The sequence below is a fragment of the Adiantum capillus-veneris genome, chromosome 7 (genome assembly GCF_014529385.1).
Source record: "Adiantum capillus-veneris isolate H3 chromosome 7, ASM1452938v2, whole genome shotgun sequence".
NCBI lineage: Eukaryota > Viridiplantae > Streptophyta > Polypodiopsida > Polypodiales > Pteridaceae > Adiantum > Adiantum capillus-veneris.
Genome location: NC_140937.1, coordinates 154,736,122 through 154,754,781, shown reverse-complemented (window position 1 = coordinate 154,754,781; position 18,660 = coordinate 154,736,122). Strand labels below are relative to the sequence as shown.

The following is an 18,660-nucleotide window of genomic DNA, read 5'->3' as shown; positions in this document are numbered from 1 at the left end:
ACGAGGATCACAGATGCCTGGGTTTGTTTTTGCTCGAGCTGCGCAGACACAGACAAAGCCTGATGAGAGGAGAGGCTAGCCAGTCTCAGAGACAGCTCACAAACTTCTTTAGAGCTGCCACTGGACACCCGGAGGAGTTACTACCACAGCAGAGCTCGTCGCCTCACACTAGAGGCACACTGATCGACTGAGCGATTGAGTTGGGGAGATCCAGACGCCCACGACTGCGGAGGACTACACAGCATCGACGGAGGCTGCATCAGAGGATTCGGATCACTTTGGTTCGACATGCACAACGCCCGGTCAAACTACTAACCATGGAGGAGATTGATGAGATCTGCCAGCAACCGATGCTGGATCTCCTGTGATCTAGCTATCCCAGCTAGCTGTTTAGCGCTTAGTTCACACCTAACAGTTCAGGATTCCATAGTATTTTTATTTTATTTTCATTTTGTCATTTTTGTCATTTTGTCATCTTGTTACTCTGACTTTGTATCAGATCCACCACATTGTAACTTTCTGGTCTCATAGGTCACTCAGGCCTTTTGAAGACGTTAATATAACATTTCATTTTATTCCATTTCTCTCTCTCTCTCTCTCTCTCTCTCTCTCTCTCTCTCTCTCTCTCTCTGTGTCTCTGTCGCCCTGCTGCACCCCCTGCCTCTGCTGCCCGCTGCACTCGCGCTCCCGCCTGCCGCCCTGCTGCTCCCGCGCTTCCCTTGCACTGCTGCCCCCCGCACCTCCCGCGCGCTGATGCACCTTAGCAAACCCGCGCACGCCCCCCCCCCCCCCCGCTTGCTCGCGCCTTACTCCTGCGCTGCCCCCTTACCCGCCCCCCCGACTGCCTTGGCAACCCGCCCCCCACCCCTTCCTCTACGCGTTTCATGTCTCCAAGTTTCCCTACGCGTAGCATGTCCCCCAAGGTTTCCTACGCCCTGTTCCCACCACTTTGCAACTTTCGGGCCTCATAGGTCATTATGCCCTTTTGAAGACTTTAATATAACATTTCATTTCATCTCTAACACACTTTACCCCCCCTCCCCCCCCCCCCCTCCTTCACCTTTGTTTTCGAGACACACACACACACACACACACACACACACACACACACAACTGAGCATATTGAGGGCACCTGGCCACACCGCCTTGCCCTCCACCACTCGTCGTGATCGCCACCAGTGTGGGTGCACACATACATCCAGAGACTCCCAACCACCGCGTCCGCTGCTAAGGTGGGTGCACACGTACACCTAACTCCCTTGCGGACGGCAACCAAGCATGAGGAAGATGAACGATAAAGCCGACCCCCTAGAGGATGTCATTCAAAAATGCAAAGAGGAGATGACGGAGATCATGACCAAGATGAACCGCAACCTCTGGGGCACAATAAACATACTCGAAGGACGCGTGCTGATCCAAAGAGCAAGATAAGCACGCTGGAAGACCGAGTGACGACCCAAGAGGAAGAGATCGCGTCACTCAAGAAAGAGCTCGTCGAAGCACGATCAAGAAACACACTGGAAGAGGGCGAACTGCAACCCTCACTAATCGAAGAAATCAACACGATCAAGGAGCAAGTACGGGCGAAGGAGAAGAGCAGCATAAAGAAATGACGACTTCTTGGGTGGATGTTCTTACCAAAACTCAACAGAGGGCGGACGAAGCCGAGAAATGGATCAAGGTGGCCAAGAAAGGAAAAGGCAAGGAGATAACGCCCACGCCCACACCCAACAACATTATTAATCAGAGACTAGAGGAGGAGCAATGGAGAAGGGTGCGCGCTTTACATGTGAGAATTTGCGGTTTTAAAGACAAAGGCAATGTGGACGAAGAAGTAAAAGAACTCACAACCTTGATGGGGATTCATGAGCCGACGCACACAAGGGCATGGAGAGTGGGCAACATAAAGAAAAATGGAAGCAGTGGAGAAACCTCAAAGGAAAGAGCACTCATTATCCGTTTTCCGTCCATGGAAGCAAAGAAGACATTCTTGAAGAAAAGACCAACTCTTAAAGAGATTGGCATCTTTCTCGGGGATGATCTCACCCTCTCGCAGATCGCTCATATGCAGGAAGTAATGCCGGAGATTAGAGCGGCAAGGGACAAAGGCAAGATCGCTTTTTACCGAGACAGAAAAGTGGTAATCCTAGAACGACGCTCCACATGACGGTGCGAGACTTATGGGACCACACTCAAAGTAGCTGCCTGGAACTGCAATGGATCTATGCGTCTTGATGTGGGTGCCTTTGAGGATAGCTTTACTGGAGGAGACATCATCGTTTACTCTGAGACACACCAGGCCCCGGGGCAATCCATGCCTCACATCAGTGGATACACTTGGGAGACGGCCTACAGACAGGAGACACGCTCAGAGCACAGAGGGCGGGGCTCGGGGGGAGTGGCAGTGTTATTTAGAGAGGATCTGCAGCCACTCATACATATAGTCCGCAGGGACGAGCAGGCTAGGTACATGTGGGTGAGACTGAAAGAAGAGACAGGCAGATACCTCCATCTAGCTATTTGCTACTTTCCCCCGAGTACATCAGTTTATGCATCACCTAAAGGTCAGTCCCCTTTCTCTATTTTGGATGATGACATACGGGAGTTCTCTAGGGACGGTGACATTATCATCCTAGGGGACTTCAATGCTAGGACTGCCCATCACCAGGTAGTGTTTTATGATACTTCAGAGGAGATGCTAGAGAGCTAGATGTTGCAGAGACGGGCCTTTCCAGACTATCACATGATGTGGAATGTATTGAGTATGGGCGACACCTGATACACATGGGCACTGCACATGGATTGGCCATCTTGAACAGCCTACAGAGATTTCCTACTTCGGGAGGTTTTACATGCTTCCCACACAGACATGGAGCCAGCACAGTGGACTATGTCATGGCACAGCCGAATCTCATCTCTAGTATCCAGGATCTCACAGTTGAGCCATCATCGAAGAAGGTAGATCTCATGGGAGACGGATCTATTGTAGCCTTGTGGACTTCCGCAAAGCTTTCGACACGGTCCCCAGAACTAGACTGATGCGCAGACTACAGGAAATGGGAGTACCCACAGAACTCATTTGGGGGGTCATGGCATTGTACAGATCAGTAGTAGGGCATGTACGCACCCCGGAGGGACATTCTACACCGGTTCACTCCACTATTGGGGTGAAGCAGGGCTGCCCGCTCTCTCCTACTCTTTCAGTATGTATGTGGATGAGGTTTCTGACTACATTGACAGCGATGGGGATAAAGGTGCTCAATTGGCAGGGACATGGATTCCACTTTTGTTATATGCTGATGACATAGTGTTGATCTCCGAATCCCCAGATGGAATGCAGCGTCAATTGGATGCTTTGCATACGTTTGCCCACGAAAGTGGTTTGTCTGTCAACCTGGGTAAAACCAAGGTTATGGTGTTTAATACCACCCCACAGTGGATCAGGAGGTCAGCACCTACATTCACATACGGCCAGGAGACGGTGGAGTACACAGACGCTTACACTTACCTTCGAGTGGTTTTTAGCGGACCTGCATTCTCACTCTGAAGAGCAGCAGAGACCAGACTTACTAGAGCCCACACAGCATTGGGTAGATTGGAGAGGATGTGTTCCCAGGTTCAATTTCAGGAGCCCCGGACGAAGCTCTGGCTCTTTGACACCTTGGTGGCTTCAGCACTGCTCTATGGAACTGAGATATGGGGACCTTCACTGGATCACCATGGGAGGCCGCGTCGCTCAGACGGATGGGGGAACATGGAGAAACCTCTCGTCTCTATGATCTCGCGGCTCATTAGAGCCAAGGCATCAGTACCACGGGCCATTATCCGAGCAGAGCTAGCGCCCCCCCCACTTGTGGTGGAGGCGCTCACCAGATCAGTCTCCTTCATAAACCGCACATGACTTCCTAGAGACAGATATGCTCGCAGAGCACTTGAATCCTCTCGACAGCTAGCCATATAAGGAGATACAACATGCTGGTATGGGGAGATGACATCATGGTTTCAGGCATATGGGTTCAGCAAGACAGGCTGCCACCATTCCAGTACTCATTGGATGCACCATCTCTCACTCTTACACAGTCAGAGATCACCAAGCTCATCCGCCAAGACTTGACCCAACTAGACACCAGGAGGACATGGATACAACCAGCAGAGGGGTACCAGCAGAGGACAGGACATGCCCCTATGTAACATGGAACCTGAGACAGAGCTACACTATACATGCCGCTGCCCCGTCTACTACGAGATACGAGAGCGCTTCCATTGCTTGTTCAGAGAGGGTTTTGGACCGCTCTCAAGAGTCATGGGATACGAAGATCAGAGATGCCTGGGTTTGTTCTTGCTCGAGCTGCGCAGACACAGAGATAGCGTGATGAATGGCGAGGTTAGCCAGTCTCAAAGACGGATCACAGACTTCTTCAGAGCAGACACGGGACAACCGCAAGAGCCACTCCCATAGCAGAGCTCCCCCCCGTCTCACACCAGAGGCACACTGATTGACCGAGCGATTGAACTGGGGAAATCCAGGCGCCCGCGACTATGAAGAACTACACAGCATCGACGAAGGCTACGACAAAAAATTCGGAGCACGCTGGCCAGGCATACACGACGCCCGGTCAAACTACTTACCATGGAGGAAATTGATGAGATTCGCCAACGAACGATGCTAGATCTCTTGTGATTCAGCTATCCCAACAAGCCGCCCATTATTCTGCTTAGTTTTTTGCTTGACTCACATAGACCAACTTAGGACCCCATAGTATATATCTTTGTTTTGTACTGTTGTTAGGTTATTTTGTTACTCTGACTTTGTATCAGATCCACCACTTTGTAACTTTCGGGTCTCATAGGTCATTGTGGCCTTTTGAAGACGTTAATATAACATTTCATTTCATTTCATTTCTCTCTCTCTCTCTCTCTCTCTCTCTCTCTCTCTCTCTCTAGCGTATTGGGCTCTCTCTGTCTCTAGCACAGGATCAGCTCTCTCTCTCTCTCTCTCTCTCTCTCTCTCTCTCTCTCTCTCTCTCTCTCTCTCTCTCTCTCTCTCTCTCTCTCTCTCTCTCTCTCTCTCTCTAGCACAGGATCAGCTCTACTGCTGCTGCTTGCCATCTGTAATCCAGGCAGCGCTCTCCACAGAAGGTCAGCAAAACACGTCCGCAGGCAAGTGGAGGGCTACGCACGCGGGTACTGCATGTTTATTTGCGCTAAAAAATCCACGTCAGCCTAAGGTTAACGTTTGACGTGTAGTGGGCAGCAAACGGCCAAGGTCTCGTGCAACTTCTACAACAGTGTACAAACAGGAACCACAGAGCACGACTCTCTCTCTCTCACCATTCTTCTTGCTGCCCATTGCTCCCGTCACCTGCACATTTCACCCCCATCACACCCAACCATAGTCTTTACACACAGCAGCAGCACAAAACACTTTCACTGCACAATATTCATACAATATGTCATCACACACACCTGCATTGCATCATTACTACATAGTGCTGCACGTTGCACTTTATTAACAGAAACAGCACCAAAAAAAAAAAAACAGGAGGTACGTACAGACTGTCAGCCAAAACCAAACAGCAGGAACAGGTTACAGATCTTCAGACCTATCAGATTTTCAGCAGGCATAGAATTTCCAGAATTGCTTCTCTCTCAGCAGACAGATTTTCAGCTAGATTATGTATGCATAATTGAGGACAACAAATATATTCACATGGTGCAAGTATCTTGAATAAACCAAAATGGGGCTGAGCCTCTGGATATTTGGCAGAGCAAACTGAGTGTCCCGCAGTGGGCTGTGGTAGTGTATATACCCGCATTCGGGTTGTGGTTATTACTTCTCCGCCTGGAGGCCATGAGCGCTTCGCCAGTGGAGGCCATGATCGTTTCGCCAGTATGTAAGCCCCATACGAAGGCAACCTTTGTGCTTACAAACAAGCGGATAACACAAATGGAAAGGGAGATGAAAGAATGGAAAGCAGAGACGGAGGGATGGTGGAAAGAGAAGGCCAACCTTCTTCAAATGTTCCTCAACGAAGGCGCACAATGGAAGAAGGAGAAAGAGGACTTGCACGCAGAGCTACAAGCACTTAAGGCGGATTCACAAGCACTTAGAGAAGAGGTCACAGCCCTCAAGCGAGAGCTTGCGGATAGAGTAAGCAGTGGACTGGAAGAAGGGGAAGTCCAGCCCTCGGTGATAGAGGAGATCAAGGTCATTAAGGAGCAGGTACGGATGATCACAGAGGAGGAGAAGTAGGAGGTGGTAAAGACGTCTTCGTGGATGGATGTGATCACGAAGACGCAGAAGAAGGCGGATGAGGCCGAGAAATGGATAGAAGTCGCTAAGAAAGGGAAAGGGAAAGAAACCACATCCGTTCCCACTCCTACAATCATCAACATGACTCTAGAAGAAGAGCGCGAAGGAAAACTAGAGCCTTGCATGTAAGAGTAACCGGTCTAAAAGACCGAGATGATGTGGCAGGGGAAGTTGAAGAACTTCTCCGCATGATGGGTAGTGAGGCTACTCATACAAAGGCATGGAGGGTAGGGAAGAAGACACAAGGCAATGGGGAGACTTCAAAAGGGAGAGCTTTAATCATCCGTTTCCCATCCATGGAGGCAAAGAAGGACTTCTTGAAGAAGCGCCCTACACTAAAGAAAACGGGCATATTCCTTGGAGATGACCTCACTCTCACACACCTTGCGCATATGAGAGACGTAATGCCAGAGATTCAAGCGGCAAGGGAGAAGGGAAAGACAGCCTTCTACTGAGATGGCCGGGTGGTGATTGTAGAGCGGCGCTCCACATGACGGTGCGAGACCTATGGGACCACACTCAAAGTTGCCACCTGGAATTGTAATGGATCTATGCGCCTTGATGTGGGTGCTTTTGAGGATCGTTTTACGGGAAGAGACATTGTCTTCTACTCTGAGACACATTAGGCCCCGGGGCAATCTATCCCTCACATTAGTGGATATAGATGGGAGACAGCTTGTAGACAAGAGACACGATCAGAGCACAGAGGGCGGGGCTCAGGAGGAGTGGCAGTGTTATTCAGGGAGGAGTTGCAGCCATTGATACATATAGCCCGCAGGGATGAGCAAGCTAGGTACATGTGGGTGAGATCGAGAGCAGAGACAGGCAGATATCTCTACATTGCTATTTGCTACTTTCCCCCGAGTACGTCAGTTTATGCACCACCCAGAGGACAGTCCCCCTTCTCTATTTTGGATGATGACATATGGGAGTTCTGTAGAGACGGTGACATCATCATTCTAGGGGATTTCAATGCTAGGACTGCCCATCATCACACAGTATTTTATGATACTTCAGAGGAGATGCTGAGAGAGTTGGATGTTGCAAAGACGGGCCTATCCAGATTATCACAGGATGGAGAACACACTGAGTATGGAGGATACTTGATAGACATGGGGACTGCACATGGATTGGCCATCTTGAATGGCCTACAGAGATTTCCCGCTGCGGGGGGTTTTACATGCTTTCCACACAGACATGGAGCCAGCACCGTGGATTATGTCATGGCACAGCCGAGCCTCATTTCTAGTATCCAAGACCTCACGGTCGGACCCAGACCTGTTGGTGTGGCAGTGGACCATGCTCTTGTGTCGTTGACCATCTCTTTTCAGTTTAGTGTAGCACACAGGCTACGGGCAACAGTCCCTACTCGCTACACCTTCACACGGGAGACGGACTCTGTATACATAGATGGGATCTACAGACGCCTGTGCACACAGGAGCCAGGGCGACCTTGGAGGAGCTTACTACTATACTGACACAGACACTACATGATGCAACAGCACAGGCATACCCACATACCCAGCTTGAGCAGAGACGCCGTTCGGGGAGCATGCCCCAGAACAGTTGGTATGATGAGGAATGCCGAGACACTAGAGCTAGACTTCAGAGGGAGGTGCTTTTAGGGGACATCACTCATAGACAGTCACAGATTGACTTCCGACGCCTAGTGCGGCGGAAGAAGAGGACATTTTTGGCTCGCCTAGAGCAGGATCTATACCAGCTATTCTTGAGTCAGGACTCACGTGAGGCATGGCGGCTCTTTCATGAGCACTCCCCCCCCCCCTGCCATCACTTCTACAGAGGCCTGGGGCCAGTATGCATCATCTCTGTACACAATTCCTGAGCAGCCTGGAGCGCGGATGATGTGTCGTGCTCTCTACAGTGTGGGTGCCCCTCAGTGCAATGTGCGTGACAATCTCACTCAAACAAATGGAACTCTCTCAAACAGAATGAAACACAGAAATAACGGATAACAACAGAGACACAACAGTGGACCAGAACATGTGGACTCGACTAGCTCAAAGAACCATGTACAGACTCTGGCGTGGCAGCACACTCAGCTCCAGCCCAGGACTCACAGGTACAAATGGGGTGTCGAGGCTCAGATGTGCAAGGATGGTAAAGCAGTGCTCTGTGTAAGACTCCCTCTAGACGACTACGTACAAGATGATAGGAGAAGATGATCATCGAATGACCCGCCGCTACTACTCATAGGTACCACCATAAAGAGCCACCAACGGCTCATAAATGTCAGCCATGTGATGACCTGGCCACGAGGTCCACTAGACCACCGTCGGTACCCTGCCACGTGTCACTTCCCAGCCCAGAGGGTCCGTCCAGTGTCCTTCCAGTGTGAACCACCCTAGACCAACTGTACTAATTGTGTCCTGTGAAAGACACTGTACCGTGATAGACACTGTAGCCCTACTACAGGTTGCCCGCCACAAGACCGCTCACCGTCTCGGTGAGAGGAAATACTGAAAAAACTGATCCATTCTTGCAGATAACCTTGCCACACTTTGCAACAACACCTTCTCGAAAGGAGGGATGACCATAAGCCCGAGTAACACCGCAAATAGGGTTAAGCTGTAGGGTTAAGCTCCATCATAATGGCAGAATAGAAAGGCCTTCTCAGCAGCAACAAGATGGCAACCATTTGCCATCTGGGGGAAAACTTGCAGGATGGCCGAAAAACATGCTGAGGCTGAGAGGGGTGGGTAGGCATAGATAGGGGGCTGGTTAGGGTCAAGTGGAAGGGAGGGGGTGGATAGGGGCGAGGGTAAGTGAGGGGGAGGGTAGGAGCGAATCCTAACTGGGCTGGGGCGAGACAATTGGATAGGGGCGAATCAAGTTAGATAGGGGCGAGCCAAATTGGGCTGGGGCGAATCAAGTTAGGTAGGGGCGAACCAAATTGGGCTGGGGCGAATCCAGTTACATAGGGGCGAGCCAAATTGGGCTGGGGCGAATCCAGTTACATAGGGGCGAGCCAAATTGGGCTGGGGCGAGAGGGTGATCTAGACTAGTGGCTAATTAGCATGAAAGGAAAACCAGGTTCAAACACTTGAACAGGCATTCCATCACACAACTAAAAGGACCTTGGTTTGAAGCTTCTACTTGCTAAAACACGATCAAATACTGACCAAACGATATCTGAATGTAGCTATATGGTGTAGTGTGTATGAAGGCATGTCTTCAATTCGACTTACCGACTCCATTGCCAGCTCATGTTCAAGCTGCCCACGTGTAGCCTTCATCACTACATTGAACTCCGTGTATGAAGCACGCATGGCAAGCCACAAAGTATCCATAACTTTGAATGTCACACAATACAGCAGTTCGAAGGCCATCTCGTCTTCAGCAAGAATTCTCAAGAAACAAACTGCAGCCCAAGACCTCGGCTTTCCTGACCAAAGGTCAAGCATTTGAATCAGCATAAAGGTGATGTTCACAACAGCAACTAAGAACGGATACTCCCACGTTGCTCTTCTACCTCCTTTCTTGTACAACAGCTGCTGAAATGTTTTCGGGTATCGTTTTGAGAAGAACAACAAATTCTCGAGAGAGATAAATCCTCCACCCCTGAAATCTGTGGATGGGTCGGTCCCTTGCCACCCCATATCTTTCCATTGACTGGAAACAAAGCCATTCAAGTGTGAGTTGGGAAAAGCAGCAAACCATAAATCCTTCAATACCTCACACAAGATCAAGAGGAAAGACTTCATAGACTTCAATTGCGTGTAGAGACTGTTTTTGATAGCTGTCATTCTGATCACTTCCACAAAGGGAGCATCTGAGTGATCAATCTCTGTGACCTTTACACTTGCCATTGACTGAGGTGGCTCATTGGGCTCAGCTACTGTAAGAACTTTGGAGGATGGAGGTGGGGTATCCTGAGGCAAAGAGTGAACAGATACCCCATAACAAGGCATAGATTGGGTAGCTTCCAACCACTGCAGTAAGTCTTCATCAGACCCATCAAGAGGGACCGGTTGCTCCAAGTCAGGGTTGGACTCTACTGACAAGGAGCTATGCTGAACGACCGGATCCATACCTCCTTCGAGACGAATTTGTTGCATTGGAGAGCCAGGAGTATGTATCCACATGGCGTCGTTTCCCCAATCGTGAAGTGCTTTTGTATGTCGCAACCATGGCTTACCAATCAGCAAGGGATAACCTCCCTCTACCTGGGGAAGATTAACTACCACAAAATACAAGTTGAAAGTGAAATCTTGTACCTTCAGAGGCACCTTGTCGACTATGCCCACTGGGTAGACTGTTCTCTGATCGGCCAATGTAATAGTGAAAGGAGCAGTTCGGGTAGGCTTTAGACCTAAGGCCATCATAGTGAATTCGGGCATCAAATTGATTCCAGATCCCCCATCAACGATGACGCCAGACAGCTGGTGCCCAAGAATAGATACAGTGAGACGAGGACTTTTATAATCGGTGAGAGGAGCACATGGATAGGAAATCAAATAAGACTCTGAGGGCTGTACAGGGAGGTGCCGGCCACTAGGCCCAGCCCCCGGGTATAGAGACTGAATGACTGACAGGGTGTCACCTCTAAGTGTTGCGTCGAGCCTTAGCATGTCGTATAGTGACACCTGCTGAAAAGTATTTTTCAAGATGGCTTCTGCTCTGGGCTTGGCGCCTTCGAACTGGGCTCCCTTTGGGACCTTAATCTGTTCCAAGTCAGCCACTGCTTCCAAAAAGGCTCCATCAATGTCAGATAACAGGGAAGTTGGTTTGCTCTGAGCAATTTTGAAGGACTCGTCCTTTGGGTCAAATAGACCAGCTTGAGGAAGTGGGGACTGGCGGGGTGGACCTGTGGGCAGACTGAGACCAAGAGCTTCTCTTTGTGCCCGAGTAAGGACACCAACAGGCTCCTCCACTTGCAGTGGCTTAACCACATGAGTAGCAGGTGATGGTTGAGGCACGGTGTTCAGAGTAATCAAGTTTATCTTCGGGAAGGTGAATTCTTGCTAGTTCTGAGTCGAGCTTGAAGACATGGATGCCCTTTGCGTGGGACAATCCTTACTGTAGTGATCCTTCGAATCAGGGCAATGACGACAAGGAGGGGACCCCTATGGCAAAGGACACTTGCTCTGATAATGCCCATATTCTCCGCATCTGTAGCAGAGTATGGGCCGATTGGAAGGACGAAACAGGGGACGAGGTGGTTGCTGCATGGAGTTGGAGGCTGAAGTGTAGAAGCTCTGAGGGGTTGAGGTGGCATTAGTATTATAAAAACTTTGAGTCGGGAAAGTACTTGACATACCTTGGACAGCAGGGGTATTGAGCAAAGGTGGCATGTAGTTGGGATGGCTGTAGTGGGAAACCATGTTGGATGCTGGTGCTAACCCCTGTTGGAGAGTAGGACCAAGACTTTGCTGTATTTTGTGCAATCCCTTTAGATAGTAGCAATCCTGACCCGATTTTTCGCAGAAGTGGCAATAAGAGCGAAGGGGACAGTCCTGTTTAGGGTGTCCTACAGAGCGGCATGAACTACACCATACCATAGCCTTAGTCTCCTGCTGAGACTTGAGCTCTTCTAACTCTCTTTTAAGTTGATCATAAGCCTCTTGATGTGGAGGCTTCTCCTGTCTGAGAGAGAAGGATCTCTCTTCGTGAAGGGCCCGCTGTAACTTTAGGGCTTCCAATTCCCTTCTTAAAGAAGTCAAGGGGTCTGATGGACTGTCCACGAGTACACGGGCAGTATCTAACTGTGGAGAGTCAGTGAACTGCCTTCTTGCTCCCTCTATTCTAGTAGCAGTAGCAACAAAGTCCTCCAGACTGGCTTCAGGACAAAGACTTTCTCTGAGCTTTTGTTGAGAAGTCTTAGGCAGAGCCTTCTCTACCCATTTCTTCCCCATGAATTCCCCTGGTTGCTGAGGTAGTTTGGCGACCAAGGACTTTGTTCTCGTCATGAGCTCTGCAAATGTCTCCTTGGGCTGGAGCAATAGGTTGGCCAACTCATCTAGAATCTTCTCTTGATAATCCCCTGGTCGAAAAGCTTCACAGAACTGCTGTCTTAACATGGTCCAAGTAGTAAAGTGGTTTTCAGCAAACTGCCTGTACCATTTATCTGCAAGACCATCTAAGGTGGACGGGAAGAGCACCAGGTATGCGTCTTCTCTGTTGAGACCACGACCTCTGCAAAGAGAGACAAACCTCCGAGCATGGTCGTCTGCATCTTCTCCGGAGAGACCTTTACAGGTAGGGAGCTTGATGTTCACCTTTGCCAAAACACTTGTGAGCTCCTCCATGGCCTCCTGCTCCTGAGTCTGTTGCTCCCTAGCTTGCTGTAACAAAATGGGGGAGAGCCTTACCGGAGAAGGTGACCTAGAGGATGTAGAACCGGTCGAAGGAATGGAGGTAGCCATATGAGTAGGTATGGGTGATGGGGTTAATATGCTTCTACTGGGCACCAAGGGTTGACGCCTTCTGTGGTAGTACTTCAGAGGACTCAGTAGTGCACTTTGACGCTCCAATGACCTCCTTGTATGTGTCATGCAGTAACCGCCAACCCCACCAAGCTTTGGGCAAGAAGACCTTCACTTGGGCAAGACAACCTTCACTTGGCTGAACATTGGTCTAGACTCTACTAGACTAGGGCGAGTGACTAGACCACCTGGCCTGGACCAGGACGAGGAAGACTAGACCAGGGACGAGAAGGACTAGACCAGGACGAGCACTGGGTGGACCAGGGCGAGAGAGGACCAGACCAACAAGGCGAGAGACTAGACCAGCTAGATTAAGCTGTCAAGGGTGAAACTGGACCAGACCAATAGGCTGTACAGGCGAAGCGAAGAAACCAGCTACTCAACAGAGTGAGACTTCAGTTGAGGTCCCACCGTGATCGCCAAAATGAGAGCACCTGTAGCGCGGATAATGTGTCGTGCTCTCTACAGTGTGGGTGCTCCTCAGTGCAATGTGCGTGACAATCTCACTCAAACAAATGGAACTCTCTCAAACAGAATGAAACACAGAAATAACGGATAACAACAGAGACACAACAGTGCACCAGAACATGTGGACTCGACTAGCTCAAAGAACCATGTACAGACTCTAGCGTGGCAGCACACTCAGCTCCAGCCCAGGACTCACAGGTACAAATGGGGTGTCGAGGCTCAGATGTGCAGGGATGGTGAAGCAGTGCTCTGTGTAAGACTCCCTCTAGACGACTACGTACAAGATGATAGGAGAAGATGATCATCGAATGACCCGCCGTTACTACTCATAGGTACCACCATAAAGAGCCACCAACGGCTCATAAATGTCAGCCATGTGATGACCTGGCCACGAGGTCCACTAGACCACCGTCGGTACCCTGCCACGTGTCACTTCCCAGCCCAGAGGGTCCGTCCAGTGTCCTTCCAGTGTGAACCAGCCTAGACCAACTGTACTAACTGTGTCCTGTGAAAGACACTGTAGCCCTGCTACACAGCCCCCCCTTCCCGACCCCCCCCGATCCATGCCCACACACATGTGCTTTTTTCACCGCTGAGATGGTGAGGAAGGCCATTGACAGGATGAGGACTGGGAGAGCATATGATCATGATGGCTTGGTGGCTGAGCATTTCACGCATGCCAGAGATTTACTAGCAGAGCTTCTAGCAGTTATGTTTAACCGTGCCATGTGTGAGGGTTTGCCTGATACTTGGAGCCTATCTACTATTGTGCCTATCTTCAAGTCGGGAGACCCTATGGAGCCTGGGAATTATCGCACTATCATGATTGGACACACATTGGCACGGTTGTACGCATCTATTCTTCAGCAGTAGCTGAGTAGATGGGCAGAGAGGGAGGGGATACGCGCAGCAGGGCAGGCAGGTTTCAGGAGGGGTTTCTCTACGCTTGACCATATCTTGACACTCAGAGCCATCATTGAGGAGGGCAAATCGTGTGGGAGACGGATCTATTGTAGCTTTGTGGATTTCCGCAAAGCATTTGACACAATGCCCAGAGCTAGATTGATGCGTGGATTACAGCAGATGGGAGTACCCACAGAGCTCATTTGGGGGGTCATGGCATTATACAGGTCAGTAGTAGGGCATGTACGCACCGCAGAATGTCTATCCACACCGGTTTACTCCACTATTGGGGTGAAGCAGGGCTGCCCGCTCTCTCCTACTCTATTTGGTATGTATGTGGATGAGGTTTCTGACTACATTGAGAAAGATGGTGATAGAGGTGCACAGCTGCCAGGGACATGGATTCCACTATTGTTATATGCTGATGATATTGTGCTGATCTCCGACTCTCCGGAGGGGATGCAACGTCACTTGGATACTCTGCATCCGTTTGCCCAGGAAAGTGGTTTGTCCGTCAACCTTGGTAAAACCAAGGTCATGGTATTTAATATCACCCCACAGTGGATCAGGAGGTTAGCGCCAACATTCACATACGGCCAGCAGAAGGTGGAGTATACAGATGCTTACACTTACCTTGGAGTGGTTTTTAGTGGGCCGGCATTTTCATTGAGGAGGGCAGGAGAGACTAGATTGACCAGAGCCCATGCAGCATTGGGTAGATTGGAAAGGATGTGTTCACAAGTTCAGTTTCAGGAGCCTCGGACGAAGCTCCGGCTCTTTGACACTTTGGTGGCTTCTGCATTGCTTTTATGGAGCTGAGATTTGGGGACCTTCACTGGATCATCACGGGAGGACAGGCCGCAGTGATGGATGGGGGAACATGGAGAAGCCTCTGGTCTCTATGATCTCACGGCTCATTACAGCCAAAGCCTCAGTACCACGTACTATTGTACGAGCAGAGCTAGCTGCCCCGCCACTAGTGGTTGAGGCGCTCACCAGATCTGTCTCCTTCATACACCGCATGTGGGAACTTCCTAGAGACAGATATGCACGCCTTGCACCTGAGTCCTCTCGACAGTTAGCCATGCAGGGAGATACAACATGCTGGTATGGGGAGATGGCATCATGGTTTCAGGCGCATGGGTTCAGCAAAGGCAGATTGCCTCCCTTCCAGTACTCACTGGATGCGCCGTCTCTGACTCTTACACAGTCCGAGATCACCAGGCTCATTTGCCAGCACTTGACTCAGCTAGACATGAAGAGGACATGGATACAGCCGGCACAGGAGTTGGGCACGAAGATGGCTTTCTACAGAGAGCATCTCCTCCAGCTTACGGAGGATGGTTTTGTGACAAGGCCCAGATACATGGACACCCACTTGTCTCATGGGATACGACGTGCTATTGGCCAGATACGCACATCGTCACACCAGCTGCGGATTGAGACTGGGAGATACAGCGGAGTACCAACAGAGGCCAGGACATGCCCCCTGTGTGACATCGAGCCTGAGACAGAGTTGCACTACACATGCCACTGCCCCGTCTACTACGAGATACGAGGCCGCTTCCATTGCTTGTTCAGAGAGGGCTTTGGACCATTCTCTAGAGTCATGCGGTACGAGGATCAGAGATGCCTGGGTTTGTTTTTGCTCGAGCCGGAGGAGTTACCACCGCAGCAGAGCTCGTCGCGTCACACCAGAGGCACAGTGATCGGCCGAGCGACTGAGCCGGGGAGATCCAGACGCCCACGACTGAGGAGGACTACATGGCATCGACGGAGGCTGCATCAGAGGATTCGGATCATTTTGGCTCGACATGCACGACGCCCGGTCAGACTACTCACCATGGAGGAGATTGATGAGATTCGCCAGCGACCGATGTTGGATCTCTTGTGATCTAGCTATCCCGGCTAGCTGTTTAGCTGCTTAGTTCACACCTAGCAGTTCAAGATTCCATAGTATTTCATTTTGTCATTTTGGCATCTTGTTACTCTGACTTTGTATCAGATCCACCACATTGTAACTTTCTGGTCTCATAGGTCACTTTGGCCTTTTGAAGACGTTAATATAGCATTTCAGTTCTCTCTCTCTCTCCGTGCAGTTATGTGATGCCCCACAAGAGGGCTCTTCATTTGACCTATGTACAGTTGTATGGGTCCATGGGGCAAGAGCCTCTTGCACAGGTACTGGATTAGCTAGTTGCTAATCCCCCGCCGGTACAGGTGAATTCGGAGAGATTTCACGCGAGAAATCTCGTCCGATTCAAAGGGCAAGTAGCCCTATAGGTGTGGGAGCGCGAGGATTTGCTACGGATGCGACTGGCTCGCGAAACGGAGCCCAAAACAGGGAAATAGAGCCTGCTGTGTTTTTTTGTACGTTTAAGGTTTCGACCCTAAAGGGTTTCTAATACCCCCAAAAGGTCCGGGGACGCAAGGGGACCGTTGTGCGAGTGATCTAGCGCACTTTTAGGGCAGCGAAACAGAGAATTCAGCGTGCTGCAAATTCTTGCCAAGTTTTGTAAAGTGTCCGTATGCGTTGGGAAAGTCACTTTTTGCGTCGGGATAATGTTTGTGAAGCGTCCTAGTACATTTATGCTACCGAAATTGGGCCAGATCAGGTCATTTTCAGCCCGGATTATGCAGGGCAACTTGTAGGAAATGACAGATTTTACTCTCTTTTGAATACAATACAGAAATACTGAAAGGGGCACCGGTCTTTGGGGCCAATAGGTGTTGGTGTCTGCTTGGTAGCGCTCTATCTTGCAAGCCGTGTGTGTTTGAAGTATCAATTCCCGTTACAGGTTTTTATTTGCAACGTTTCTTTGTGTCCAATAAAGTTTCGGGTGAAAGCCTACGTCTACCTCCCTACGGGTTGGTTTCATCGTATATAAGGATGTTGCATACTGACCCCACACATTAGGGGAAATAATCACTCGGGGAGGGGAGTGCTCATGAAAGAGACGCCATGCCTCTCCTGAGTCTCTACTCAAGAACAATTGCTATAAGTCTTGCTCCATTTGAGCTAGAAACGCTCGCTTCTTCCGCCGCACAAGGTGCCGGAAGGCTATCCGAGACTATGTGTGATTGATGACCCCTAGGAGAAGATCCCTCTGAAGTTGTGCTCTCGTCTCTCAACACTGCTCCCAAGACGGTGTCTCTGATCAAGGTGAGTGTGTGGGTATGCCTCTACTGCTACATCATGCAATGTCTCAGTCTGCTGCTGTACATAGAGGACCATAGATCTCTATATAAACAGAGTCACTCTCTAGTGTAAATCTATAGCGGGACACCTGAGCTGTACTGTACTGAAAGGTGTACACTCACTGGTTTGGGAGCTATTGTGAAATCCTGAATGGAGGGGATGAAGCTCCGGCTGTGCCATGACATAGTCCATTATGCTGGCCCCATGCCTATGTGGGAAGCAAGTAAACCCAACTACTGCGGGAAATTGTTGTAGGCCCATGTGAGGCTGTCACAAACTGCAGACATGTCAAGCCACTGAAGACCTAGCGGGTTAGGACTCCCCGAGCCTAACCTTAGCCGACTTGCAAATCCCGGCCAAGGGGCCTAAACCCTAGAAGCAGCAGAAGAAGACAAAGTTCTCACCAACTTACAGATCCTTGCCAAGTGGGCGACATATTAAAGCTTTACCAACTTATAGGACGGTCCGATGGGGCCCAAGTCACTAGAAGTAAAGCAAGACCCACACACCTGTATCTAGCTGATGACGTGGCTGTTGTATGGACGATCGGATTTTTCGATACCTTGCTGACATGGCACTGCTGTACGGCCAGCCCGCAAAACGCGCTGACATGTTGACGTGGCACTGTGCGGATTTCCGTGAATAGCACTGATTGCTTTTGCGCTAGCTTTTAGAGATCAGATGCTTTTAGACTTACAGTTTTTCATGCAATGCTTCAAAGGAGGCTACAGCAAAGGAGCCATACATTTTCGTCGTCTAGAGTGCAGATGAAGATGGATCTCCACTTCCCTCCCATATTGTCTACACATTGTACTGCTTAGTTCACACATTTCACGCCTTTCACCTTTCACACCTATCAGCTTACTTTAGGATTCCGTAGTATTTATATTTTGTTATCCTAGTTTAATTTATTTTGTTAATCTAACTTTGTATCAGATACACTGCATTGTAACTTTCTGGTCTCATAGGTCACTTTGGCCTTTTGCAGATGTTAATATAACATTTCATTTCATCTCTCTCTCTCTCTCTCTCTCTCTCTCTCTCTCTCTCTCTCAGGTCGCAGACACAGGCAACCACAGGTCGCGAACCCTAACTGCGCAGGCATCTGGAGGTAAAGCAAGACCCACACACCTTTATCCAGCTGATGACGTGGCTGTTGTATGGACGATCGGATTTTTCGATACCTTGCTGACATGGCACTGCTGTACGGCCAGCCCGCAAAACGCGCTGACATGTTGACGTGGCACTGTGCGGATTTCCGTGAATAGCACTGATTGCTTTTGCGCTAGCTTTTAGAGATCAGATGCTTTTAGACTTACAGTTTTTCATGC

General features: G+C 49.9%; 2 protein-coding genes across 4 annotated transcripts in view; both read right to left on the bottom strand.

The window, feature by feature from the left end:
• The window catches only part of LOC147454864 (Tetratricopeptide repeat (TPR)-like superfamily protein), a 128,748-nt gene that overhangs the window by 29,787 nt on the left and 80,301 nt on the right, over positions 1–18,660 (bottom strand). The window lies entirely within an intron of this gene.
• LOC147454865 (uncharacterized) lies at positions 9,333–10,064 on the bottom strand. The gene has a single exon (XM_086516689.1). The coding sequence runs from the start codon at positions 10,036–10,038 to the stop codon at positions 9,445–9,447; it is 594 nt and encodes a 197-aa protein (XP_086372815.1). The 5' UTR covers positions 10,039–10,064; the 3' UTR covers positions 9,333–9,444.